Here is a 27,360-nt window from a genome sequence, read left to right as displayed (position 1 = left end):
GTGTCTGTCCAATGGTGCCGGAGCAGACACCCAGCTCCCCGCTTTTGATGGTCGGTGGCGGGAAGTGGGCTCGCTGCCCGAGAGGCCCCTTCTGTGCCGCAGCACAGCCATGGCACAGACACTGAGCTCGCGCCGCCACTGACGCGAGCTCAGCATCCCGCCTGCACAATCGGCCACCCCGGCCACCCTGAGTCCCACCCCCCTGCGCCTCCTGGCCAATCGTGGGCATAGCGAAGGTACGGTCAATTTGCATATTACTCTATTATTAGGTAGGATGAACACTATTGCTATGAACATTTATATACACCTTTTTGTGTGAGCATATTTTGAATTACCCTCTAAAGACTGAGTGATGGCTTACATAAAAAAAATAGTCTTCTTGTTTGATAGGTAACTGCAATCATAAAGAGGTTCCATAAATAGATCCAGCCTGATTAATAATGATCAGAAAAGCCTGTAACACTAAAGAACCTAACTTATTTTTAATGGAGAACATAATTTTTCAGACTTAGAAATGATCAATTCTAAGAAATGATCAAAACTGATAATGCTGGCTTTTTATTATGAAAAACAAGATAGGCACACAAATAGATCTTCTTTTATCATTATAAAATACCAAAGACTTTAAATTGAGCTATATCCGCTTGACCTTGTCAATTTGCTCACTGCAAAGGAACATGATCACGTACCACTGTCTGTTTTATTTATTCAAGTTGTGCATAAAATTTATTTGAAACAGGATTTCACTGCTAAAAGTTTTAATACACTGTCTTAAATGACTAGGTTTCTGTGTAGGCAACTAAGGAAAAGCTTTCCAATTACCCCAAATTCACTCATTCATTCATTCAACAAATATTTATTGAGTAATACTAAAAGATGTTTTCATACATTCAAAAAAATGCAGACACTAATGTGGGAGATAGATATGTAAGTAAACAACTAAGGCAATGTAACAAATAACCAAGGTAAGTTCAAGTTGCTGTGGGAGCACATGGGTTTGCTTGATTCTTCTTAGGTGACAGGATAGTGGAGGCTTGCCAGGAGGTTAATACCTGTGCTGAATTTCTTAAGAATGGGTACGTCAGGAGTTGTAGGGACATCTTTGAAAACAGTGCGTTAGGGAGTGAAAAGCTGGATGTTGTCCAAGGAACTGAAAACAGTTTATCATGGCCTGAGCAGAGGGTACAGATGGAGGAATATCAAGAGACGATATTTGGATAAGCATAGAGGATTGAGAGTAGGAAATTCCTGGCAAAGGAAACAGGAGCTCAGGCAAAGTGAGAAAGAGTGACACACAGAAAGTGAGTGTAGTGTATTTTTCTGCAAGAGGAAAACTGAGTTGAAGGGGAGGGCTCTGGCCAGGTAGCTCAATTGGTTAGAGCGTAGTCCTAATATGCCAAGGTTTCGGGTTCGATCCTCAGGGCACATACAAGAATCAACCAATGAATGCATAAATAAGTGAACAAATCTACGTTTCTTTCTCTCTCATCAATAAATAAAAAAAATAGTTTAAGTAGAGGAAGTCTGAGAAATAAAAAGGAGGAAAGATGTGAGCAATTTAAAGAAGGTACTGAAAGTAAGAGAAGAAGAACTCAAATTGAGGAAGGAGAAAATAATGTTTTTAAGCAGGGAAGGGATGTATTCAGAGTGGCACTAGAGGATTTTACTAGTCTGGCACAGTATACAGAATGAAATGAAACAGAGGTGAATCAGGTGAATCAGGATTTAGCAATACAGTACTAAGGTGAATCAGGATCCTATATAATAATAGACAAATATGCAAATTGACCATATCTCCGACACACCCAGAAGCCACGCCCACAAGCCACGCCCGCCATCCAATCAGAGCGAGTATGCAAATTAACCCAAACCAAGATGGCTATAGCCACAGAGAGCAAGGTTCCCTAGGTAACAGAGGAAGCCAAGCTTTCTGCCAGCCGTTGCAGGCCTAAGCCTCCACTCAAGCTACAAAGTTTCAATTATAGAAGGTAAACAAATTCAAACAAATGGCAGCGGAATGGAGCTTGAGAGAGCAGGCCAGGGTTGCCGCTGGCAACAGGGGAAGCAAAGCTTTCTGCACACCCTGGCCGGGCCCACCCGCTTAAGGCAACAAAGTTTCAATTATAACCCCAACACAAATGGATTCGGGCCTCGGAGGGAGCCCCAGGCTTGGCTCTGCTCCAGGCTACAAAGTTTCAGTTGTAGAAGGAAAATAAATTCCAGATACCAGGGTCTCCGCTTGCGTCCCAGGGGGCATGGCCCACCTGCAAACCACCACAGGCCCCTCGCTCAGGCCGCCCCATGCCCCCAGGGAACCCCACCTTGATCAGGGACACCCTTCAGGGCAAACCAGCTGGCCCCCACCCCTGTATCAGGCCTCTATCCTATCTAATAAAAGATAACTATGCAGATTGATCATCACTGCAACACACAATATAGCTGCCCCCATGTGGTCAAAGATCCTGCCCCCATGTGGACACAAGATGGCCACCACAAGATGGCCAGCAGGAGAGGGCAGTTGGGAGGCACCCGGCCTGCAAGGGAGGGCAGTTGGGAGGCACCCTGCCTGCAAGGGAGGGCAGTTGAGAGGGACCAGGCTTGCAAGGGAGGGCAGTTGAGAGGGATCAGGCCTGCAAGGAAGGGCAGTTGGAGGTGATCAACCCTGCAGGAGAGGGCAGTTAGGGGTGACCAGGCCAGCAGAGGAGGGAAGTTGGAGGCAAACAGGCTGGCATGGGAGTGATTAGGGGGTGATCAGGCTGGCAGGCAGAAGCAGTTAGGGGCAATCAGGAAGGCAGGCAGGCAAGCAGTTGGGAGCCAGCAGTCCTGGATTATGAGAGGGATGTCCGACTGCCCGTTTAGGCCCGATCCCAGGGATCGGGCCTAAACGGGCAGTCGGACATCCTTTGAAGGGTCCGAGATTGGAGAGGGTACAGGCTGGGCTGAGGGACAACCCCCCTCCGTGCACGAATTTCGTGCACCGGGCCTCTAGTCTAGTAATAAAGTACTAAGGCCTTTGACTAAGTTGGAGCAATGGAAACAAAGGAGAAGCATATGAAATTTTTTGAAAGGAAATGTTAACAAAATTAGTGAGTGTGAATAAAAATGGCACTTTTTTGTTTTAAAAAAATGCCAGCTTTAGTTGTGTTAATTTGAAGTGACAGTGAAACATCCAAGTAAGAATGCCTAATAGAAAAATATGTAAAAGAAAGAGAAGATAGCATAGCACATAGATTAGAACTAAATTGTGTTAGCCAGTCTCACCAAGAAGCAAAGAGAGAGGACCCAAATAAACAAAATCAGAAATGAAAGAGGAAAAATAACAACAGACCCCACAGAAATACAAAGGGTTGTTAAAAAATACTATGAACAACTCTATTTCAACAAAATAAACAATGTAGAGGAAATGGACATATTCCTAGAAAAATAACTTCCAAAACTCAATCAGGAAGAACCTAAAAATTTCAATAGGCCAATAACTATGGAGGAAATTGAAGCAGTCAACAAAAAGCTTCCAGCAAACAAAAGCCCAGGACCAGACGGCTTCACAGGGGAGTTTTACCAAACATTCAAAGAACTAAAACCTATCCTCCTCAGACTATTCCAAAAAATTCAAGAGGAAGCAACACTTCCAAGCTCATTCTATGAAGCCAACATTACCCTAATACCAAAACCAGATAAAGACAACACAATGAAAGAGAATTACAGGCCAATATCCCTCATGAACATAGACGCCAAAATCCTCAACAAAATTCTAGCAAATCAGATCCAGCATTATATCAGAAAGATCATATACCATGACCAAGTAGGATTTATCCCGAGGATGCAAGAAGGAAGGTACAATATCAACAAATCAATAAATGTAATACATCATATAAACAAATTGAGAGATAAAAATCACTTAGTCATATCAATTGATGCAGAAAAGGCATTTGACAAAGTCCAATACCCTTTCTTGATAAAAACCCTCAGCAAAATGGGAATAGAGGGATCATACCTCAACATAATAAAAGCCTTATACGACAAACCTACAGCCAACATCATACTCAATGGGCAAAAACTAAAAACATTTCACCTAAGAACAGGAATGGGACAGGGATGCCCACTTTCACCACTCCTGTTCGAAATAGTTCTGGAAGTGCTAGCCATAGCAATTAGACAAGAAGAAATAAAAAGTATCCAAATTGGAAAAGAAGATGTAAAACTGTCATTATTAACAGATGACATGATACCGTGTACATAGAAAACCCTGAAGACTCCATAAAAAATTATTAGACTTAATAAATGAATTCGGCAATGTAGCAGGATACAAAATTAATGCCAAGAAATCTATGGCATTTTTATACACCAATACTGAACTTACAGAAAGAGATTTAAAAAACAATCCTATTTACCTTTGGACCAAAAAAATTAAGATACCTAGGAATAAGTTTAACTAAGGAGGTAAAAGACCTGTACTCAGAAAACTACAGGACACTGAAAAAAGAGATAGAGGAAGACATAAACTGATGGAAGAACATACTGTGTTCATGGATTGGTAGAATCAACATCATTAAAATGTCAATACTACCCAAACCAATCTATAGATTCAATGCACCCCCCATTAAAATACCAATGGCATATTTCACAGACCTAGAAAGAACTCTCCAAAAATTCATCCGGAATAAAAAAGACCCCGAATAGCTGCAGCAATCCTGAGAAAGAAGAACAAAGTAGGAGGGATCTCAATACCTGATTTCAAGCTGTATTACAAAGCCAATGTTCTCAAAACTGCCTGGTACTGGCATAAGAACAGACATATAGACCAATAGAATAGAACAGAGAATCCAGAAATTGACCCAAACCATTATGCTCAATTAATATTTGACAAAGAAGGCAAGAGCATACAATGGAGTCAAGACAGTCTCATCAATAAATGGTGCTGGGAAAACTGGACAGATACATGCAAAAAAATGAAACTAGACCACCAACTTACACCAGACACAAAAATAAACTCAAAATGGATAAAGGACTTAAACATAGACGGGAAACCATAAAAATACTAGAGGAATCCACAGGCAGCAAAATCTCAGACATATGCCAAAGCAATTTCTTCACTGATACTGCTCCTAGGGCCATGGAAACTAAAGAGAAAATAAACAAATGGGACTACATCAAAATAAAAAGCTTCTGCACAGCAAAAGAAACCATCAACAAAACAACAAGAAAGCCCACTGCATGGGAGAACACATTTGCCAATGTTATCACCGATAAGGGTTTAATCGCCAACATTTATAGGGAACTCATACAACTTAACAAAAGGAAAATAAACAACCCGATCAAAAAATGGGCAACAGACCTACATAGATACTTTTCAAAAGAGGACATAAAGAAGGCCAAGAGACATATGAAAACATGCTCAAAGTCACTAATCATCCGAGAGATGCAAATCAAAACAACAATGAGGTACCATCTCACACCTATCAGAATGGCTATCAACAAATGACAAATGCTGGCGAGAATGCGGAGAAAAAGGAACCCTCATGCACTGCTGGTGGGAATGCAGACTGGTGCAGCCACTGTGGAGAACAGTATGAAGTTTCCTCAAAAAACTAAAAATGGATCTCCCATTTGACCCAGTAATCCCACTTCTAGGAATATATCCCAAGAAACCAGAAACACCAGTCAGAAATGATATATGCACCCCTATGTTCATAGTAGCACAATTTACAATAGCTAAGATTTGGAAACAGCCTAAGTGCCCATCAGCAGATGAGTGGATTAGAAAACTGTAGTACATCTACACAACGGAATACTATGCTGCGATAAAAAGGAAGGAACTCCTACCATTTGCAACAGCATGGATGGACCTGTAGAGCATTATGCTAAGCGAAATAAGCCAGTCAGAGAAAGATAAATATCACATGATCTCACTCACTCGTGTAATATAATGAACAACATAAACTGATGAACAAAAACAGATCCAGAGACAGAGAAGCATTGATCAGACAGACCGTCAAACCTCAGAGGGAAGATAGGAGAGGGTGGGGGTAAGGGAGAGAGATCAACCAAAGGACTTGTATGCATGCATATAAGTATAACCAATTGACACAGACACCAGGGGGGTGAGGGCATGAGCGGGGGTGAGGTGGGGGGGAAAGGGGGGATAAGGACAGATATGTAATACCTTAATAAAGAAAAAAATATATTGCTACAAAAAAGAAAAAAAACCTAAATTGTGAGACTGGTGAGAAACAAAGAAAGACCTTAAGGAATGCCTATATTTGGCAGGTAAGAGAAACACAGGGATTCAATGAAAAATACATAGACTACTTTTAAAAATTGCCCTTCCCTCAATACTCTTCCAGAGATTCTGATAATCTCAGGTCAAAACAGTTGGACTAATAAAGTTCATGAAACAGAACAGTAATTTCATTGGTGAAATAACAAAAGCTTGAAGAAGAGGACCTTTGATAGACTTAAAAAGAAAAATTTACTGAAATAATAGAAAGACAACCCAGACCACACATACACAAAAATTTGACATTTCATTCCAGGCAGGCAAAAAAAAAAGGGGGGGGGGCTTGTTATGTGAAAGGAGAAATTATAGAACAAACAACTTTATAAAAGAACAACACAGAAAAAAATAGCAAATTTAGATTTCTCTCACTTTTTAAGTAAGAAAAAAGGAATGAGAAATGAAGACTACTATTTCCCAGGGACCAATACAAGTGAAGTGGCTCAGTTTCTAATACTCTAAGTAAACAAACAAACAAACAAACAACCCAACTCATTTACAACATCTAACTCAAGGACTAAGTACAAAAAGCTACAGTAACCAAGGCATTGGTGATATAGCATAAGGAGAAACAAGTAGATTGAACAAATAGAGCCCAGATAGAGACTAACACTTCAACAAATTTTTGACAAAGGAGCCAAAACAATTCAATGGGGGGAAGGAAACATTTTCAAAGATTGAAAAACAGGAAAAATGGTATCTATGGGAAAAACAAATAAAATTCAATCTCTACTTCACACTATACATAAACATTAATTCAATATGGATAAATCTAAACATAAAAGCTAAAATTACGGAGCTTTAGAAGAAAATGTATGTGCATACATTCACCATTTGCAGATAAGAAAAGGTACCTTAGCAGGTCACACAACACAATAACCATAAAAGAAAACAACTAATAAGACTTCAGCAAAATTTAAAATGTCTGCTCATCTAATGACACCAAAAGTTAAGAAAATGAAAAAGCAAGCCACATACTGGAAGAAAATATTCAGAAAGCATTTATCTGACAAAGGATTAGTATCCAGAATATACAAAAACTCCTACAACTCAGTAATAAGACAACCTAATTAAAAACAGACAAAAGATTTGAACAGACATTTTAGAAAGAAGACCTACAAATGGCCAATAAAACATAATGAAGTGTTGAACATATCAGTCATCAAGGAAACACAAATTGAAACCAAAATGACACTATCACACAACCACCAGAATGACAAAAATTAAAAGGAGTGAACACCCCAAATTTGGGTGATAATGTGGAGCCAGAACTCTCACATATTCTGGTTAGAAGGTAAAATGAATAGCCACTTTGGGCAAAGGTCTGCAATTTTTTATAAAACTAAATAAGCACCTACCCTATGACCCAGCAGTTCTATAATGTATGTGATATGCATCTGTAATTAGTTGCATATGCATGTGATAAAGCAAAATAGCAATTCTATAATGCACTCAAGAGATATGAAAATATACTACTACAAAGACTTATACAAGAATGTTTATAGCAGCTCTGTTCCTAATAGCAAAAAACTTGCAACAGCCCAAGTGTTCAGCTGGAAAGGGGCTTAAACTGATTGAGGTATCCTATCTAATAAAAGAGTAATATTCAAATTGACCATACCTCCACTACACCCACAAGCCATGACCACCAGCCAATCAGGAGCAAGTATGCAAATTAACCCAACCAAGATGGCTGTAGCCATGGAGAGAGCAGGAGGCTTGGGTTTCCCCGGCAATGGAGGAAGCCAAGTGTTCTGCCTGCACTGGCCAGCCCAGGCCTCCACCCAAGGCTACAAAGTTTCAATTATAGAAGATAAATAAATCCCAAAAAAATGGCTGCAGCCATAGAGCGAGCAGGAGGCTTGGCTCTGCTCAAGGCTACCAAGTTTCAATTATAGAAGATAAATAAATCCCAGATATCAGGGCTTCCGCTTGGGTCTCCGGGGGCGTGGCCAGCCTTCAAACTACCACAGGCCCCTCACCCAGGCCGCTCCATGCCCCAAGGGAACCTCCACCCTGATCCAGGACACCCTTCAGGGCAAACCAGCCAGCCCACACCCATGCACCAGGCCTCTATCCTATCTAATTCTATCTAATAAAAGAATAATATGCAAACTGACCGTAACTCCAACATACAAGATGGCTGCCCCCATGTGGACACAAGATGGCCGCCACAAGATGGCCAGCAGGGGAGGGCAGTTGGGGGCGATCAAGCCTGCAGGGGAGGGCAGTTAGGGGTGACCTGGCCAGCAGAGGAGGGCAGTTAGGGGCAAACAGGCTGGCAGGGGAGCAGTTAGGCATCAATCAGGCTGGCAGCGGAGTGGTTAGGGGGTGATCAGGCTGGCAGGCAGAAGTGGTTAGGGGCAATCAGGAAGGCAGACAGGCGAGCAGTTGGGAGCCAGCAGTCCTGGATTGTGAGAAGGATGTCCAACTGCCCATTTAGGCCCAATCCCAGTAGGACATCCCTCGAGGTTTCCCAGATTGGAGAGAGTGCAGGCTGGGCTGAGGGACACGCCCCCCCCCCCCCGTGCACGAATTTCGTGCACCGGGCCTCTAGTCTATATTATAAAAGGCCTGTGGCCCTAATGCCATAAAGACCAAAGACCGGTGCGGGTGGGCGGGGCTGCGAGCGCAGCAGGGTAGCGGGCGGGTGGTGGGGCCATGGAATTTCGCGCACTGGGCTTCTAGTATTTACAATAAAACTTGGTAATAAAAAAATGAAATATTGATACATATACCATGGGTGAATGTATAAAACATCATGCTGAAAAAAATCTTTATATCAATCAGTACAGAGTCTATGATTCCAATTATATGAAATTCTAGAATGGGCAAAAGTAATCTGTGGTGGCATAAAAATCAGAACAATGGTTACGTGAAGGCAGGTAAAGGGAGGGATTGACTCAGAACTGGTGATAGGAAACTGGGTTTCCTAGGTATAGGAATCTGTTAATATTCATCAAATGGTCCATTTAAGATTTGTGTATTTCACAGTACATAAATTTTAACTGAAAAAAGCAAACAATCAAATATTGAATTTTAGTTAATGACAAACATACTGAAATGTATTGATATCTGCAGCTTAAAAATGCATAAAAAATAAGATGGACTGATAACTAAAGGGATAGTTAGTTGCATACGCATGTGATAAAGCAAAATTGGTAAAATGTTAACTTTAGAACCTAGTTGGTATGTATATGAAATGTTCACTGTGTAATTTTTTCCATTTTTATGTTTGAATATTTTCATTTAAGTTTAGAGGGAGAAGGAAAAATACTCAGGAACTTATAGAAGTTTTTTTCCTATACTCTGCCAGTGTTCAGCAAGACGCAGAAACAACAAAAAATGTAACAGCTTTTCTAATAATGGTGCATTGGTTTGCCTGAATCTGAACTTTAAAAAATTCCTTCCCCATCCCCTAATTTTAAGAAAAGTCAATACAATGAAATAACCTTTCGAAAGGACAGAAATGACAGGATATCAAGCCACAGATAGATTCAACAAATTAGTGTATTATTTCATGCTCAATCTAAAATTAAGAAAGTTACTTCTTTACTCACCAAGTCATTAGCTTGATCTATTGTAAAAACATTGTTGTTTACTCTATTACCAACTTCAATATGTGCATCAGCTAAAGATGAAATAAGCTGTTTACACTCATTCTGCATTCGTGTGAATGGGACGGCAATTTCATCATAATATAAGTGTTCTGAAAGGATATCAAGTAAACGTGGCTGCACAGTTAGCGTAACAGCTTTACACTCCTAAAATATAACAGACAACAAATATTCAGAGCAAATAAACGTAATTCTAAAGATGCATAAATCTTCACTTGCAAACTACCAAGTTCTAAATTCCTACTGATTTTCAATTTATGTTCTGTTATCTCCTAAAACAACATGTTAGTTGCAGAGAGAAAAGGTATCACACCCAAACTACTCTAAAATTTTAATATGAATGACTACAGAACATGCACATGGGACTATTAAAGTTCCATTACATTTGCCAACTAATTACTGTTACTTTACTCTGAATTTATTCCAAGTTTACATCTATATAACACAGATTTAAAAATACATAACTGTAAAAAGAAATCAGTCAGATAAGAACACTTAGCATGCACAAAAAATGTTATTTAAAAACTCATTATTAGATTTCTTAACAGTCGAACCCATAGCTTCACATGCCATACTGTAGAAATGGGTATATAATTTAAAAGCTACTTACCTGCCCCCAAATTTAACTAACCCTTCCCACTCTGTCTTGTTGTTGCCTGCCCCAACCAGAAGGGAAATGGCCTCAGTGGTGAGACATGAGGGGTTCTGTGGGATCTGGGTGATCAGCCTGGGCTTCACAGAGTAAATCCAGAGAAGCTCTGTGAGGGTCCAGAAACCGAACTGTCAACACTTGCTGCTGAGTCTGAGAGGCACAAAAACACAGCATCACTGCCTCTCCAGCACATTGAGTCCTGCCTAAAAACAGATGAGCCTTGCTTTTTCCAGAAGCAAAACTGGGGTCTCAGTTGCAATAAAGCATGGCTCAATTACTTTTGGGCACAGCTCTGACAAAATGCTAAGAGGCAGTAATAAGCAACTCTCACAGCAAGTGCAGACAGTTAAATTTCCAGAATTCCAGTCAATGGAATAAACAAAGCCAGCAGGAAGTTTCTTTAATTTACAGAAGCAATTCGTACACAAAGTCATACATCTTACTAGAAGTTAAAGGGGCTGTAGGGTATGGATTATTTAGAAACAAAGATTTTTGGCTTAAATGTGGAGATTATTCTTTGTGTGACCAAAAATTATGCCCTTGCTAGACTACACATACAAATGGATCTCTAGTACTCAAAGCCTCTTATCTTTGGTAGTTTTCAGTGATATCTGAGAGAGATATAGAGGAATAAATGACCAATAGTTTCTGAACTGCTTCCATACATACACGTTTTATTAGGAGGGACATTTAAAAAATATATATTTTTTTAATGATTTCAGAGAGGAAGGAGAGGGACAGAGAGATAGAAACATCAATGATGAGAGAGAATCACTGATCGGTTGCCTCCTGCACGCCCCACACCACAGGGATCAAGCCCGCAACCCAGGCATGTGTCCTGACCTGGAATCGAACCCTGACCTCCTGGTTCATAGGTCGACATCTACCACTGAGCCATGCCAGCTGAGAGGAGGGACATTTCTTAACAGATAGTAGATCAAGAGTAAATGTTAAGTACAGGCATAACTAGTAGTCTCAGGTATAAGACTAGGAATTCTAAGAAAAATTCCAGGGTTAAAGGCAAATGAGAGACAAACAATTTCAATATAATTTGGAATACTTTTCTGTAATTGTTGGATTTTTATACAGAGAAAATTTTCACTTTTCTGTTTATAAAATATAATGAAAATAATCCTAACAGCTATTGAAAATTTACTTAATGTAACTTCATTTCCTTTTGGGCAAAATCTTACCTTTTGTAAAGCAGCCCATTCACAGATTACCAAAGCAACACTAATTCTCTGTAAGGCAGATTTGGAGTTCAAATGGAAGAGTAGTAACTGGCCAAGGGATTCAGCTGGTTTAATTTCTTGGGTTACTGCATTTACACCTGGATCACAAATACAGCAACAAAGTGCTCCTAACAACCTAAAAGGGAGAAAAAAGAAGTTACTATACAAGTTACTTGAGGTCAAGTTTCCCCTATTGAAGCTAACTTTTCCCAAGAAGACATAACTCCAATCTTACCTTCACAAAAATATATAAATCCTATTTAAAACTTCAAAAAATTAAGTTTTCTTACATGTTAATTTTTTCTTCCTTTGTAAGTAGTGTGATGGAGGAAGGATTAGACACATTAAAGCAGGGGTCCTCAAACTTTTTAAACAGGGGGCCAGTTCACTGTCCCTCAGACGGTTGGAGGGCTGGACTATAGTTTAAAAAAAACTATGAACAAATTCCTACGCACACTGCACATATCTTATTTTGAAGTAAAAAAACAAAACGGCAAAAACACCCGCATGTGGCCCACAGGCCATAGTTTGAGGACGCCTGCATTAGAGGAATCTTTGGGTTAAATGACTTTTGAATTTATGTATACTCACTTGGCTGCCATCATTCTGGCCCGCATAACCACAAAATCCCTGGTGGCAGGGTCTTCCATAATGGTGTCTGCACCTGCAATGTACTCCTGAAGTACTTCTTTACTCTGGCTTTGGCCTTGGCGTATCTTACCACCTGTTTTTTCCTAGAGGGAATGAAAAAAATACCATAAAACAATAATTAAAGAGTAATCATTAAAGTTTAATAGCAACATCAAAAATATTTTCACTTGTTATAATCTCAGTAAAATACAGTTCTTTTCACAAAATTTTAATGGATAAAAATTACTATGCATTTTATTAAGATCCTAATAAAATAATTCCCCATCAAGCTAAATTAATAAAATCACACTTATAATAAAACAATACAGATTTCCTATGTGGTTACCATATTAATTATTATGAGCTAAACATACAAATATAGTATGTCCCTTTCACTTACCTTGGCTCTAGCTTTTACTTCCAGCAACATATTTAAATCAATAGGTAAATGTGAAGGCTGCATCATTAAGCAAAGCCAAGCACCCATCCATGGACAAGCAGCTGCTACCACATACTGAACTGAAGCCTTGCTCAACAATTCCATCCAAACCTATAGAGTGAAGGGGGAACATGAAAGTGAAATTTTTCTAGTAAGGGCTAATAAAGCCTAATACTTATTTTTAGGGAAAGCGAATTGGAAAAAATAATTTTCAGAAACAGTATAGATTAATTTTAAAATTCAATATAGAGGCCTATTTTTAAAAAAACTGGGGTGTTTGGGGTTTTTTTTTTTTTTTTTTTTTGATAGGTTTGTACATTTTAAATGTAATAAAAAAGAAAGTTAAAAAAATTTTCAGTATTTTATGAAAGTCATTTAAAATAAAAAATACCCATAAAAATAATAGCTGTCAAAATCTCAATAAGTCAATGAAATCCTTTGCATATATCATAAAGTTCAATACTAATACAGTCCCACATTCAACTCACTTCACGATATAAGAATTCATGATAAATATCCTCTAACTTTAGAGATTATAATATCTAGTATAAATTAAGAACAGTGTAAGTCTTGATTCATGATCTTACTTACTAATAAGTTACCTTACTTGATGACTAACATTAAATGGGATACGACCAGTATGAAATAACAGTGGTAGAAATAACACCACTGTTAACAATGAGCCAATAAATCAAGATTAATTTAATGTGTTTTAAAGGTACAACAGTGCAATTCCCCCTCCCATAAATGTTATTAAATATATCACAAGGTCCTTCTTTAAACATTCCAACACATATAACCAATCTTGTTAAGTAAGGGAGGAAAATACTAAACTATGACAATCAGACTCTACAGATCACCAAAAGATACTTTGCAGGATCAATAAACATTCTGATAAATAGCAAAATGAGTGATAGAGAAAAGCAGTCTTTCATTCACATTATTTTCTATATTGAGGCTATCAGAAAATACTTAGAAGGTCACATAAGAAAGAGAAGCATGGCCAGTTGAACTTAACTATTATACTGCATAAGAAGCCTATTTCCTTGTCTCACCTTGCAGATCTCCAGACTTTTCAAATCTCTTAGATGATTTCTAATTTCTTAAAAATCCCTGACCAACAAACAGTATAGCAATAATGAAAAAAATTTAAAACTACCAAGTTACTAGGAAAAGGAGTACAGATATATTCATTGGTTACCTTGTGAATGAGGTCCAGAATTTCCTGGCTGCTTTCTAAAACACAAAATTGAAAAATGTGTCGCAGCATATCAGGCAGAATAGGTATAAGCCAAGATGAAGAGTTCTGAAAACAAAAACAGAATCAAAGCTATAGCACATAACTCATAGGTATTAATTAGCTTATTTGAAGAGTTATAAATAAGTCAAATAATCTCAAGTATTACCATAAAAAGACTATTTAGCTTTATCAAACAGGTTCAACTAGTGATAAATTCTAACAAGATTTTAGACCACCACCACCACATTTACTATTCCAATAGTTTGGAGAAACTGAATGGCATATAATTGCTAGGAAACTGGAGAAAGTCTGATTATGATTAACAACACTAAATTTTGCTTCAAAAATGTTGAAATCATCCTCCACATGGAAGGAAGCTCTAACCAGCAACATCTCCTTGGTTACATTATATATCACTGCTTTGTCAGGAAAATTTGAAAGATGATCAGATTGCTGCTGCTGTGCTGGATGATCAGAATTTAAATTCTGCTGCTATGTTCACCAATAATCCAAGTAAAGAATTATAAGATGATACCCAAACTAGAAAACTCTACTTTGAGTTTGCTATAAAATTAAGGCAGAGGTTCTTAATCTATTTTGGTTCAGGGGCCCTTTGAAAATCTGATGAAAACTATGCACACTCTTTTCTTTGAAAAATCACAGTTACATACATATTTAGGTGTAACATTTGGCTCCCAATTTCAGAGGGTTCAGGGATTCCCTTATGCCCAGATTTAGCACCTTAACCTAAGGAATTTTTCAACAATTCAAAAGCTCACCTAAAGTAAGCAATCAAATAGTGCTCAACCAAACATCTATTGTGTGCCCAGGATTCTCAGAAAGGAATCTCACATGTCTATTATTGTTGAAATAAGTACAAGCTCACTGAATAAGACTGACCAACTGAAAAATTCTAGTAATTAATTCACAGTATCTATCACCACACCCCACCATAATTTTTTAAAGCAAACATACGTTGTTTGGAAGAGAAATTTGAAAATTTAAACTGAAATTTCAGGAAGCTAGAAGTTCTAGGGATAATGCATAACGTAGAAAGCTATGTATAATTTTCTAGCCAATGAAAAACTAATGAATAACAAAGATAAACCAAGGTTACTATGTGTACCGGTTAATAATGGCTGATTTTGTAATCAAAGAAAACACAATAATTTCAAGAGAAACATCAAAAGTGCTTCATTCAATGTCCATCGCTAGCTACACATTTCCCCCCATCTTTCAGGTAATTTGTGGATACCGTCCCAATAGAACTTTTCTTGTTTTGAGGCAAACCATTCAGAGGCCCAATTTGCCACTTCTTCGAACATTTTGAAGTGCTGCTCAGAAAGTACGTGTGCCATCGATCAGAACAAGTGGTAATCTGAAGGAGCAAGGTCTGGTGAATACAGTGGGTGGGTTAATACTTCCCAGGCAAGATCTTTTAATGTGTCTTTAACTGATTTTGAACTGTGTGATGGTGCATTACCATGAAGCAAAATTACTTCGCTGTGTCTTCTGGCACATTCTGGTCATTTCACGATCAAAGCATGGTTTAAATTGATTATTTGTTGTCAGTAGTGATCAGTATTAATGGTTTCACCTGGTTTTAGAAGCTCATAATGCACCACACCTTCCTGATCCCACCAAAGGCAGAACATTGTCTTCTTTCTGAAGCGATTTGGCCTTGCAGTTGATGTTGATGGTTGACCTGGATCAACCCATGATTTTGTGTGTTTGGGATTCTCAAAATAAATCCACTTTTCATCACAATTAGATGCAAAAAAGACTTTCTTCCGTGCCACTGAAGCATCATTTTACTCATGACTTTCCCGTTTTCCATTTGTCTTGTTCAGCTGACGTGGCACCCATTTTCCTTCCTTTAAAATCTTTCCCATTGCTTGTAAACAATCAGAAATTGTTTGCTGAGCAACATTTAATCTTTCTGCAAGCTGTTTTTGAGTTTGACACACATCTTCATCCAATAATGCTTGTAGCCCTGACCGGTTTGGCTCAGTGGATAGAGCGTCGGCCTGCGGACTGGGGGGGTCCCGGGTTCGATTCCGGTCAAGGGCATGTACCTTGGTTGCGGGCACATCCCCAGTGGGGGGCGTGCAGGGGGCAGCTGATCAATGTTTCTCTCTCATCAATGTTTCTAACTCTCTATCTCTCTCCCTTCCTCTCTGTAAAAAATCAATAAAATATATTTAAAAAAAAAATAATAATAATAATAATAATGCTTGTAATTCTTGGTCTTCAAACTTTTTCGGTTGACCTGGACGTTCTTTGTCTTTCACATCGAAATCATCACCTTTAAAGCATTTAAACCAGCGTTCACAAGTATCTTGAGATGGAGCATGTTCACCATAAGCTTCCCGAAGTATACGATAACTTTTTCTTCAAAATAATGAATTAAAACTTTCCACAAATGCTTTTTTTGGCACGAAATCTGACATTTTTAAGCATAAAAATATCTATGATGTTAACACCTTCAGAAAATTTGACATATGAAGTTTTGAAGCTTGCTGTCAATACAACAAAATAGCATACATATCAAATCACATATATATCAACATATGTGTAACTCCATCTACTGAAAAAAATCCGCATTAGTAACCGGTACACCTAGTATATGTTCTCAAAATAATATGAAAGATGTTTAAAACAGACAACAAAATCATCAGCTGTGGTAGCCTACTTACTGATTTGCTATGCCTTAACTACTTTTCATTAAAAGGGAAAGGGAAAGTGAAAAGCTCTTTTTCTCATCAGACAATTAGGAAAGCTATAACAACAGCAAGCAAATAATTTAGTATTACTCTTCTATAATCTCTTCTCTTTTATGATTTCTTCCCCATCATATTTACCACCCTCAAACCCATTATTGGAAATCCAAACAGTTGCTTGTAGATCCCAAAGCTGTATCTATAGAGGAATACTGTTTCTCCTATATTTATAAACAATAAATGTGATATAAACTGTAGTAGTCTTCTCAGGCTACAAGCTTAATTACTATAGTAAATTCTACTTTACACTTATTAAAGTCAACGAGGGGGAGGAAAGGATAAATAGGTAGAGAAGGGGGAAGTGGGGATGGAGAGTGGCAGAATTTAGAATAGAGAAACTATTCTGTATGATACAATAATGAAGATATGTCATTATACATTTGTTAAAACCCATAAAACGAATGTACAATATCAAGACTGAAACCTAATGTAAACTATAGACTTTGGGGACGGAGGGGGCTGGGCAAAAAAACAAAACAAAACTATAGACTTTGACTGATAATGATGTGTTAATGTTGCCTCACTGATTATAATAAATGCACCACTCTGGTGTGGGATGTTGATGGTGGGGAGGAGGTATATGCTGTGAACATAAAACTACTCTAAAAAGTAAACTTAATAAATAAAATAAAGAGAAAAATAAAATTTAAAGAATAAAGAGAAAACAAAAACAAAAAATCCAACCAAATAAAAAAAATACCATCCCAGAATACATAGATCAACATCATCACAGGAATTAGCATTTAAAAAAAATGCAGATTCTCCTAAGTGAAATGAGCCAGTCGAAGAAAGATAAATATCACATGATCTCACTCATGTGGAATATAATGAACAACATAAATTGATGAACAAAAATAGAACCAGAGACAAGGTAACACTGAACAGACCGTCCAACCTCAGAGAGAAGGCAGGGGGGTGGGGGGTGAGGGAGGGGGTAGAGATCAATCAAAGGACTTGTATGCATGCATATTAGCATAACCAATGGACACATGACACTGGGGTGGTGGGGGCTTGTCCTGAGGGGTGGGAGTGTTGGTGGTAGGGAGGTCAATGGGGAAAAAGGAGACATATGTAATACTTTAAACAATTAAAAAAATGCAGATTCTCTAGTCGCATAGTATAAAGTCTCCTTAGCAGAAAATAAGATAAGGCTGGGAAAACATCTGTAGACCAAATTTAGTCCACCTGAACAATTGTACAAATATCTCATATGTGTGTGTGTGTGTGTGTGTGTGTGTGTTTATTGATTTTAGAGAGGAAGGGAGAGATAGATAGAAACATCAATGAAGGACAATCATTGATTGGCTGCCTCTTGCACACGCCTGACTGCACAAGCCCGCAACCCAGACATGTGCCCTGACCAGGAATCCAATGGTAACCTCCTGGTTCATAGATTGATGCTCAAACACAGCCACACCGGCCGGGCCAAGTATCTCTTTTTAAACATAGTTCCAAAAAGTAACATGCCTTTAGCTCACTATTAGTACAATCTTAAAAGATCACAAGGTATAGTTTGTCAATCCATCTCTTATAAAACTGAAAGCTGGCCCACCGATTTTCGTTTATTTTATACCTGTCTTCTAGTAGGCACTGATTTAGACAGGTAACTTAGTGCTGTTGCTTTGTATTTATAGGTTTATTTAACTGGATTATAGTGAGGAAGCAGGGCACAGCAAGGACTGTACTATTTTTAGTCCTTTCACAGAATTGTAATTGGCAATAAATCCCTAACTGGCAAAATTGGTATCCTAGGTGGGCTAAGATCTTGCCAGCACCCTTTTGCTATGCCCCCCACCCCACCCCCTCTATCTTCCTACAAGTATTCCTGAAAAATGGGTAGGTGTGGAAAAAAGCAGCAATCTGATCATCATTACCAAGAACACCTGATTCCTGCTTGTAGGCAAATTAATAATCTTTTCTATCTCCATAGCAAATGAGTTTGGGTGGCAGGGAAGATCTGGAAAGAAGCTATAAAAAAGTGATGAGCCCTAGCCAGTGTTATTCAGTGGTTACAGCATTGCCCAAGCACTAAAAAAAGGGCTGTAGGTTCAATCCCAGCCTGGTACAGGTACATGCGGGAGACAACCAATGTATTTCTGTCACACTGATTGTCCTCCCTCCCTCCCTCCCTCCTTCTCTCCCTCCCTCCCTCCCTTCCTCCCTCTCTCCCTCCCTCCCTCCCTCCCTTCCTTCCTTCCTTCCTTCCCTCCCTCCCTCCGTCTCTCTCTCTCTCTACCCCCCCACCCCCACTGCCCCTCTCCTCCCTTCCATTCTCTCTAAAAATCAATGGAGCCGAAACCAGTTTGGCTCAGTGGATAGAGCGTCGGCCTGCGGACTGAAAGGTCCCAGGTTCGATTCCGGTCAAGGGCACGTACCTTGGTTGTGGGAACATCCCCAGTAGGGGTTGTGCAAGAGGCAGCTGATCGATGTTTCTCTATCATCAATGTTTCTAACTCTCTATCCCTCTCTCTTCCTCTCTATAAAAAAATCAATAAAATATATTTTTTTAAAAATCAATGGAAAAAATATCCTCAGGTGAGGATTAAAACAAACACACACACACACAAAAGTGATGACTCAGCCTTGGCCAGTTTAGCTCAGTGGATAGAGCGTTAGACTGTGGACTGCAGGGTCCCAGGTTTGATTACCGGTCAGGGCACATGCCTGGGTTGTGGGCTCGATCTCCAGTAGGTGGTGTGCAGGAGGCAGCCGATCGATGATTCTCTCTCATCATTGATGTTTCTCTCTCTCTCTCCTTCTCCCTTCCACTCTGAAATCAATAAAAATGTGTTGTTTTTTTTAAAGTGATGAATCACATTGAGTTCTTTCACTAATTTGGTATGAAATCCTACTTTGGTCCACTGTAAAAAACACACACACCCCCCCCCCCCACCAAACCCAATTCTGTATTTAGACAATTTACAATGACTTATTCCATTCATGTGCTCAACCAATACTTATTGAAAGTAGCTAAATATTTATACTTCCGCTCCCCTTTCCATATCTTTATAAAATCCGTCCAAACCGAAGTATGCTAATGTTCTCTAAAGCCAAAGTCTATTTTTTGGCCTTTCTTTCCTTCTCTACATATGCACCTGTTACATTTTCTTACAATCTGGACTAAGTATACCTCAGATTCCAACTCAATCTTATGTATATCTTTCTGCTAAATATAAGCTTCATGTCAAAACCTGCCTTTCAAACATGATTCACAAAGTGACTGTATGCAAATGGAATGAAAAAGTTCACCTAGTCAGCAGAACATAGCAAAACAAGAGATCATGTCTAGAAGCATACCTTCCTAGATCTTGGAGTCAAAGTTCTGGCTACAACAGTTAGTGGTTATCAACACTAGTTAATCTAGATATTCCAATAAAAAAGTTTACTGATAGACATATACATTCATAGATAACCCTGATTGCCTCTGAGGGCTTCTCCACCTCCCCCTGCTCCTGAGGGGCGATCGGGGCAACAGCCGCCGCTCATCGGCCCCACTTGCACCAGCTGCTGGCACCAGCCCCAATCGCTCTGTGCTGTCAGCGGTAGCAGCAGGAGTGGAGCTGCTGGCAGACAGGACTGGGGGCTGCAGTGAGAGGGGCCGGGCCAGGGCTAGGAGGATGGGCTGAGACCTGCCCCTGTGCCCACCGCAGCCTCGCGGCCCACAGTTCCTTTCAAGGTGCACGAATTCGTGCACTGGGCCCCCAGTGTGTGTGTGTGTGTGTGTGTGTATGTGTGTGTGTGTGTGTGTGTGTGTGTGTGTGTGTGTATATATATATATATATATATATATATATATATTTAAAGTCCTATGGATTTATTTAAAAAAATAAAAATAAAAACCACGAAGGGAAGAAATTTGGTAACTTTAAAAGGCCTATCCAAGTGAATTTAAGAATACAGTTCTTACATCAAAAACATTTAGATAAAAACCACAAAACTAAAACAAAAATAAAGTAAAAACTCAGAATAACCCATGCGAGTTTTGTCATATCAACCCATGCCTGATCAACTGAGGATTACAAAACAGACCTGATAGTTTTTCCTCAGAAGAGTCTGAGTAGACAAAATAAAAAAGATAATGCAAAACAAAATTTAAAGATGCTGATTCATAGAAGTGCAACACAGTAGCATGCTGCAGATTAAAGCAAGTCTATATGAAATATCCCTAATTCACATAGAAATGCATGGTTAGTGAACACAAAGGAGACATTTATCTGTACTATAATCTATTGTCTAAAATAATTAACGAATGCTTTTTAAAGATCACTGGCTCAAACTGTAGTACCTATAAATAAGAGCATGAAAGACAAATGGATTCCTTATGATATTTCTCTAAATTCTAGTATTTTGTTTGACCCATAGGGTTATTTAAAAAATAGGAATGTGAATATTACCTGAATGATTGCTATAGACATTTCAGTGTGTGACTTCTGAAGTATTCTATCCTTGGAAATATCATGCTCTTAAAAAATTGAGTTATCCTTAAGAAGCAAGTGCCTAGCAATTTCATTGTTAGTCTTTAGAAGTACTACAGAGCTTCAAATGTAACCTAATCTGAGATGGGTTCTGCCAACCATCAAATTCATCAGCAAAGACAGAATAACAGGTCTTTGACAGGAAGGGACTATTCAATCTTTCATAATATTTACTGAGGGCCTTCTAAGTGTTAAACACTATTTCAAGTGCTAGTAATATAACCTACATGAAAATATTACTATTAAAATATTCCTGCCTTCATCATGATTATATCCTTTTGTGTCTACATAGTCACCATCCTATTTCTACTAGGCCCAGCATTCTCCTGATCCTTGGATATGTAGTAACGGTAATATTATGATCCAATTTACTTTTAAAAATTAATTTACATAAATTTCAAGATTGCTATACATAGTTATTCCTTCTTACCTGGTCCTGTGTTGATAATAACGTAAACAGAGTTTCCAATGCTGCTCTTCGAACTGATGATATAGTGTGATGCAAAAATGGCCAGACACGTGGAACTAAAACTGTGAGTGACTGCTGAATACTAATAAAGAAGACACAAGTTAATCTAATTATTCTCAGTTGAAACTCCATTGATACATTATATAAATATCATTTCCTGGTGGACCTATTATCTTTTTAGAGGAGTAAGGTCTAAAAATATAATACAATTTTCATATGAACCTTCATTTAATACCCTCATTCAAAACTGTTATTACAGCACCAGTATAGCCAGAGCAAATAGTCATAAAGAACAGAAATATTAACATTAGGTTCTTCTATGGTGCTAATGTCATAAATTACCTTTATCAAGTTAGAACTTTCCAATATAATGTTTTCATTCTCAATCTGTTCTTATTAAAAAAAAAATGGGACATGTATCTTAGCTGGTAGTAAACCTACACAAAATCATGATTGCTAATCCTTACTCCTATCCTGTGGGCAACCATAACATACACATCACTTACATCCACTCTGGGGCCATCTCTGCCACATGTCAAATGAGCAAAAGGTGGTATGGTAGTATCTTTGAAATGTATCCTGATTTAGCATTACTAAGTTAAGAAAACTCAAATATCTTCCTTCTTACAGGTTAGATTTTAAATAGGGAAGCAAACAAAGCCACAACTAGGCTAACAACTTGAGCCATAAGATTCCTATCACATCCATGAGTGATTTATAAAAGTTACCTGGAATGAGGAAATGATTTGTAAGTAGCATTTGGAATACATACCTCTGTAGAAAAAGGCATGAATAAAAATATGTCAATGTAACTATTTATCGGTTGTTATGTAGTTCCTCTCAGGAGGCCTATCTTTTAATACTTCAACACTTGAAGGTTTGTATAAAAAAACATGACTTCTTACATTAATTTACACATTTAGTACACATGCAACACAGACTCAAAATATGTAAAAGCATAGTAACAACGTCTTGTTAATAGTGTAACTCCTCATGCTCCAAATGACATGCTGTATTTCTTCTGACATAAACTAGAAAGTATCTGCCAAATAGCACAATATATGAAGCAAATGTTCCAATAAAGCAATTTTGGGGGGAAAATTAAAAAGTACATTATTTCACGTTGTGGCAAAAGACCTTTCACTACATTTTTTCATTTTCTTACATTATGTAGCTTTCCTAACTCTATCTAGTTGGTGATTTTTTTTAAGTCCTAAGTCCTTTATTTAGAGCAAGTGTCAATAAATCTAAGGCCCACAGACTAAATCCACTCTACCTGGTTTTTAAATAAAAGTTTTATTGGGAACAGACATATTTACTCTTTTATGTATTGTCTATAGCTGCTTTTGTGTTACATTAGCAGAGTTGAGTAGTTCTGACAGAGATCACATGGCCCACAAAGCCAAAAATATCATTATCTGCAGAGTTGAGTAATTTTAAGAGATCATATGGCCTGCAAAGCCAAAAAGATAATTTGACTTCACAAAAAGGTTGCCAATCCCTAACTAAGGATAATTAAAAGCTCCTGCATTTTGCAGCTGAGAAGAGCTTTCACACAGATTAACTCATTTACTCCCTATATGCACTATCACCTCAATTTTTCTTTTTTTTTTAATATATATTTTATTGATTTTTTTACAGAGAGGAAGAGAGAGGGATAGAGAGTTAGAAACATCGATGAGAGAGAAACATCGATCAGCTGCCTCTTGCACACCCCCTACTGGGGATGTGCCCGCAACCAAGGTACATGCCCTTGACCAGAATCGAACCTGGGACCCTTGAGTCCGCAGGCCGAAGCTCTATCCACTGAGCCAAACCGGTTTCGGCATCACCTCAATTTTTCTATTCATTTACTTGTACAGTCTAAAAAGCAGGGAATACATTAATTAGCTGAGCTTCATTTCAAATATCAGGATAGGAAAGCACACGACACTAAATTTTTTATTTACCGTATTTTCCGGCATATAAGACAACTTTTTAACCCAGGAAAATCTTCTCAAAAGTCGCGGGTCTTACACACCGGAAAATACGGTACTCACTCTCAGCTCCAGCACTGACAGTATTTTCCACCCCCGACTTTTGAGAAGATTTTCCTGGGTTAAAAAGTCGTCTTATACGCCAGAAAATACGTTATGTTTTTTGGATTCGCTCAATCTCTCTGCCTTTGCACATTATATTCGTGCACCGGTGGGGTCCCTCAGCCTGGCCTATGCCCTCTCACAATCCAGGACCCCTCAGGGGATGTTGAACTGCCAGCAAAGCAGCAGGTGGCCAGGGAGGTACCTGAAGGCCCGGTGCAGCCTCACTCCTGCTCATCACAGCCCCGCTGCTCTTGCCACCGCTCAGTAACCTCGCTAAGCTTGCTGAGCAGCGTTGCTCCTGCTGTGGGAGTGCACTGACCAAAGGGGGGCAGCTCCTGTGCTGAGTGTCTGCCCCCGGTGGTCAGTGAGTGTCATAGCGACCGGTCAAACAGTCGACTGGTCGAACAGTTGACTGGTCGCTTAGGGTTTTATATATATAGAAGATTATTATGTATCTTCTTCCTGATGAGTAATTCTTGAAATCAAGAACAAGAGTTGAAGTAAACATTACAAGGGAAAAGTGCCTAGAGGAGCAAATTTTGGAAAATGCAATGCTGATGTTCAACGATAATTCTATAATCTAAATATCACTAAATTAGGCAAAAATTCTCTATTTTGGGGCTAGAGGTGAAAATAAAATGCAATAATTATATTTCTGAAGTCAACTATTATAAGATGAATAAGATGAAGACTTCTATAACCAAAGTAACCCAAGCATAAAAGAATATGACCTTTTTAAGTTCCTGTCCCAAATGTGCTAGTGGCTAGATAGTTGGGAGTGAGGGGACTTCCTGAAAATTGTAGTCTTTGGCATCACCAACTTCAGTACTGTTCCTAAAAGCTAGACCATTGCCCTAGCTGGTTTGGCTCAGTGGATAGAGCATCGGCCTGTGGACTGAAGGATCCCAGGTTCAATTCCAGTCAAGGGCACATACCTGGGTTGTGGGCTCAATCCCCAGTAGAGGGCATGTAGGAGGCAGCCAATCAATGATTCTCTCTCATCATTGATGTTTCTATATCTCTCTCTCCCTCTCCCTTCCTCTCTGAAATCAATAAAAATATTTTAAAAATAAAAAATAAAAATAAATAAAAGCTAGACTATTGTATTTTTAGGCTTTAAGTATCTGGAAATTTATGTAAATATTTTTTACTTTATTCCACTAAATAGAAATAATTACCTGCATTGTTGGACCTGAGGGTAAGTTAACAGGGATGAAAGAAGAGTCATAATACTATTGGTTGAAGCTGTTAGATCATCTAGTTCCAGAAGAGCATCCCATAATGTATTTATAATGAAGGGTACCTATAAGATCAGTTATCAAGGAAACAGTTACTAATTTTACACAATATATTCACAAGCCATGCCAGGTTGTTTGTATCCCAGGAGTCACTACTAATTCAACAACATATACAATCCCAATGATCTTGAATCGAGTCAGTTTTGAGCAAAGTTAAGAAGGGGATATTATTTGCCTTTAACAATTTCCTACCCGTTTTTAATGCCACTCACATCTATTTTGAAACTTCTCTTCCTAACTGGATTCACAATGGGAGGGAGAATTCAGGAAATAAAAGAGCCAATACTTTATTTTATGTAAAAAACTAAACTTTGAAAACAATACAGTGTTAACATATAGACATGACCCTCTTTGTAATTTTATTTAAAGCAGTATTAAAGACAAATTTCATTTGTAAAATACTGTTTGCTGCACTTCCAAATATACGTGTTCTGGTTTTGGTAATACAAGGGAAACAGATAGACCTTGAGAAGAGTCACTTCAAAAAATGAGACCAGATTAAAAAACAAAAAACTAAAAACAAAAATCAAAACGAACAATCTTGTATATCTAAAAACCAAGAGTAAACTAAAGAAGAAATGTTTGCCTTTTTCTCAAGGAAGTTCCCTGCATAGTGTGTGTATATGAATGGGAAGAACATTAATAGACACAATTCACTCTTCCTAAGGATAATGTATAATTGAATTGTATATACCAGAGGGCTGTCATAAGAAAAATGGAGGGTAAGGGAAAAAAAGTAGTCAATGTTTTTCCTAATACTTTATACCCCAAATGTAAACAAGCTATACAGGAAGAATATTGAAAAAAATTAAATTTACCTTTTGTGTCTGAAGATACACAAGGCTTTCTACCACAGGTACTAATGATGCTGCAGCAACAGCTCTGACATCATCATCAAGGTCCTGGAGTCCTTCAATTATTTTAGTTAAAACTTTAGGCAATAAAGTATTAATTACATCCTGTAAAACAGTACATCAAAATAAATTAACTTTCTGTAGTACAAATATTGTGCTTAAACATTTTTTATTAAACTTGTCATATGAAAACATAAATCCAAATCTTTATTAAAAAGGAATCACATAAACAGAAAAGAAAAATAACATCAATAGGAGCCTATATAGCTAATCCTATTTGCAAAAGACTACAATATCAAGTACTTTATTATTCAGTGTGATTTAAAAAATCAGAACATGTTCTCAAGGTAAGACTATGAATTTCCTGTGTGACCACACATACATAGATAACCCTGGTATTAGAACCTTAATGCCTATTTCTCATTCAACCCCATTGATAGCCAAAAAGGGTATGAGAAGAGAGAAAGAAAAGCAACCCCTTCCTGCTTGTCTTTATTCCAATCTACTCTTTTTTCAAGTTCCTCAAGAGAGCCAGCCTTCAGAGGCCATTCCTGTGATCACATACAATGGAATCTCACCTAGAATTGGTCTTGCTATGAAACAATAACAGGTTTCCAAACCTAATTCATCATCTTTTGATTTGTACTTAAATTGTTGTTTGTACCTATCTCTATGACACTATCTAAAAAAGCAAATCTTGAAGGATTGACTTGTTTAACAGTAAGAATCTAGGGTCATTTTGTATAATTAATGAAAAGAAACTGAGGGGGGGAAACTCTCCCATACATGCTTCAAAAACTGAATGTTTACCTGACGAACTGCCAAAGCATATTTTATTCCTAGCAGACCACCATGTCTAACTTCCCATTGTTCTTGTGTAAGTAACTTAAGCAGCACATCCACAGTCTTATGAACTCCTGTTTCATTCATGTGTTTTAACACCACACCTAATGTTTGAGCACAAGTTTCACGAACTGGTGCCACAACCTACAAACGAGAAAGGAAGAAAACTCATATTTCAAAAGGCTTATCTTACTGAATTTGAAATTTAATTGGGCAAAGCCTCCCTTAGGTGATACTTACTTCATCAGAAACAAAGTCTCCAAATCTGTCTAATGCAAAAACACAAAGGAGTCTAATAACCAAGTCTTCCAACCATTCTTGATGCTGCTGAATCATCTGTTAAACAATCATTTTTTAGTAACAAAGAGCACACTTTGTATTGGGGCTTGGGGACACATATTAGGTCCAAAACAAAAAACTAAAATATTGGAACAGATTATTTTAGCTGTAGGAACAACAACCAAAATATATTAGAG

The 27,360-nt window shown here is 38.2% G+C and overlaps 1 protein-coding gene across 1 annotated transcript in view; it reads right to left on the bottom strand.

The window, feature by feature from the left end:
* The window catches only part of BTAF1 (B-TFIID TATA-box binding protein associated factor 1), a 109,868-nt gene that overhangs the window by 35,602 nt on the left and 46,906 nt on the right, over positions 1–27,360 (bottom strand). Inside the window, exons 10-19 of the mRNA XM_054728766.1 lie at positions 27,125–27,220; positions 26,852–27,028; positions 26,006–26,146; positions 25,068–25,192; positions 21,770–21,890; positions 14,046–14,150; positions 12,806–12,955; positions 12,367–12,509; positions 11,737–11,911; positions 9,835–10,038 (exon numbers count right to left, since the gene is read on the bottom strand). Coding sequence (XP_054584741.1) covers positions 9,835–10,038; positions 11,737–11,911; positions 12,367–12,509; positions 12,806–12,955; positions 14,046–14,150; positions 21,770–21,890; positions 25,068–25,192; positions 26,006–26,146; positions 26,852–27,028; positions 27,125–27,220 — 1,437 coding nt within the window. The remainder of the gene's footprint in view (positions 1–9,834; positions 10,039–11,736; positions 11,912–12,366; positions 12,510–12,805; positions 12,956–14,045; positions 14,151–21,769; positions 21,891–25,067; positions 25,193–26,005; positions 26,147–26,851; positions 27,029–27,124; positions 27,221–27,360) is intronic.

The sequence above is a fragment of the Eptesicus fuscus genome, chromosome 17 (assembly GCF_027574615.1).
Source record: "Eptesicus fuscus isolate TK198812 chromosome 17, DD_ASM_mEF_20220401, whole genome shotgun sequence".
Lineage (NCBI taxonomy): Eukaryota > Metazoa > Chordata > Mammalia > Chiroptera > Vespertilionidae > Eptesicus > Eptesicus fuscus.
Note: the sequence above shows the minus strand (reverse complement) of the source record. Positions and strands in the feature narration are given on the sequence as shown.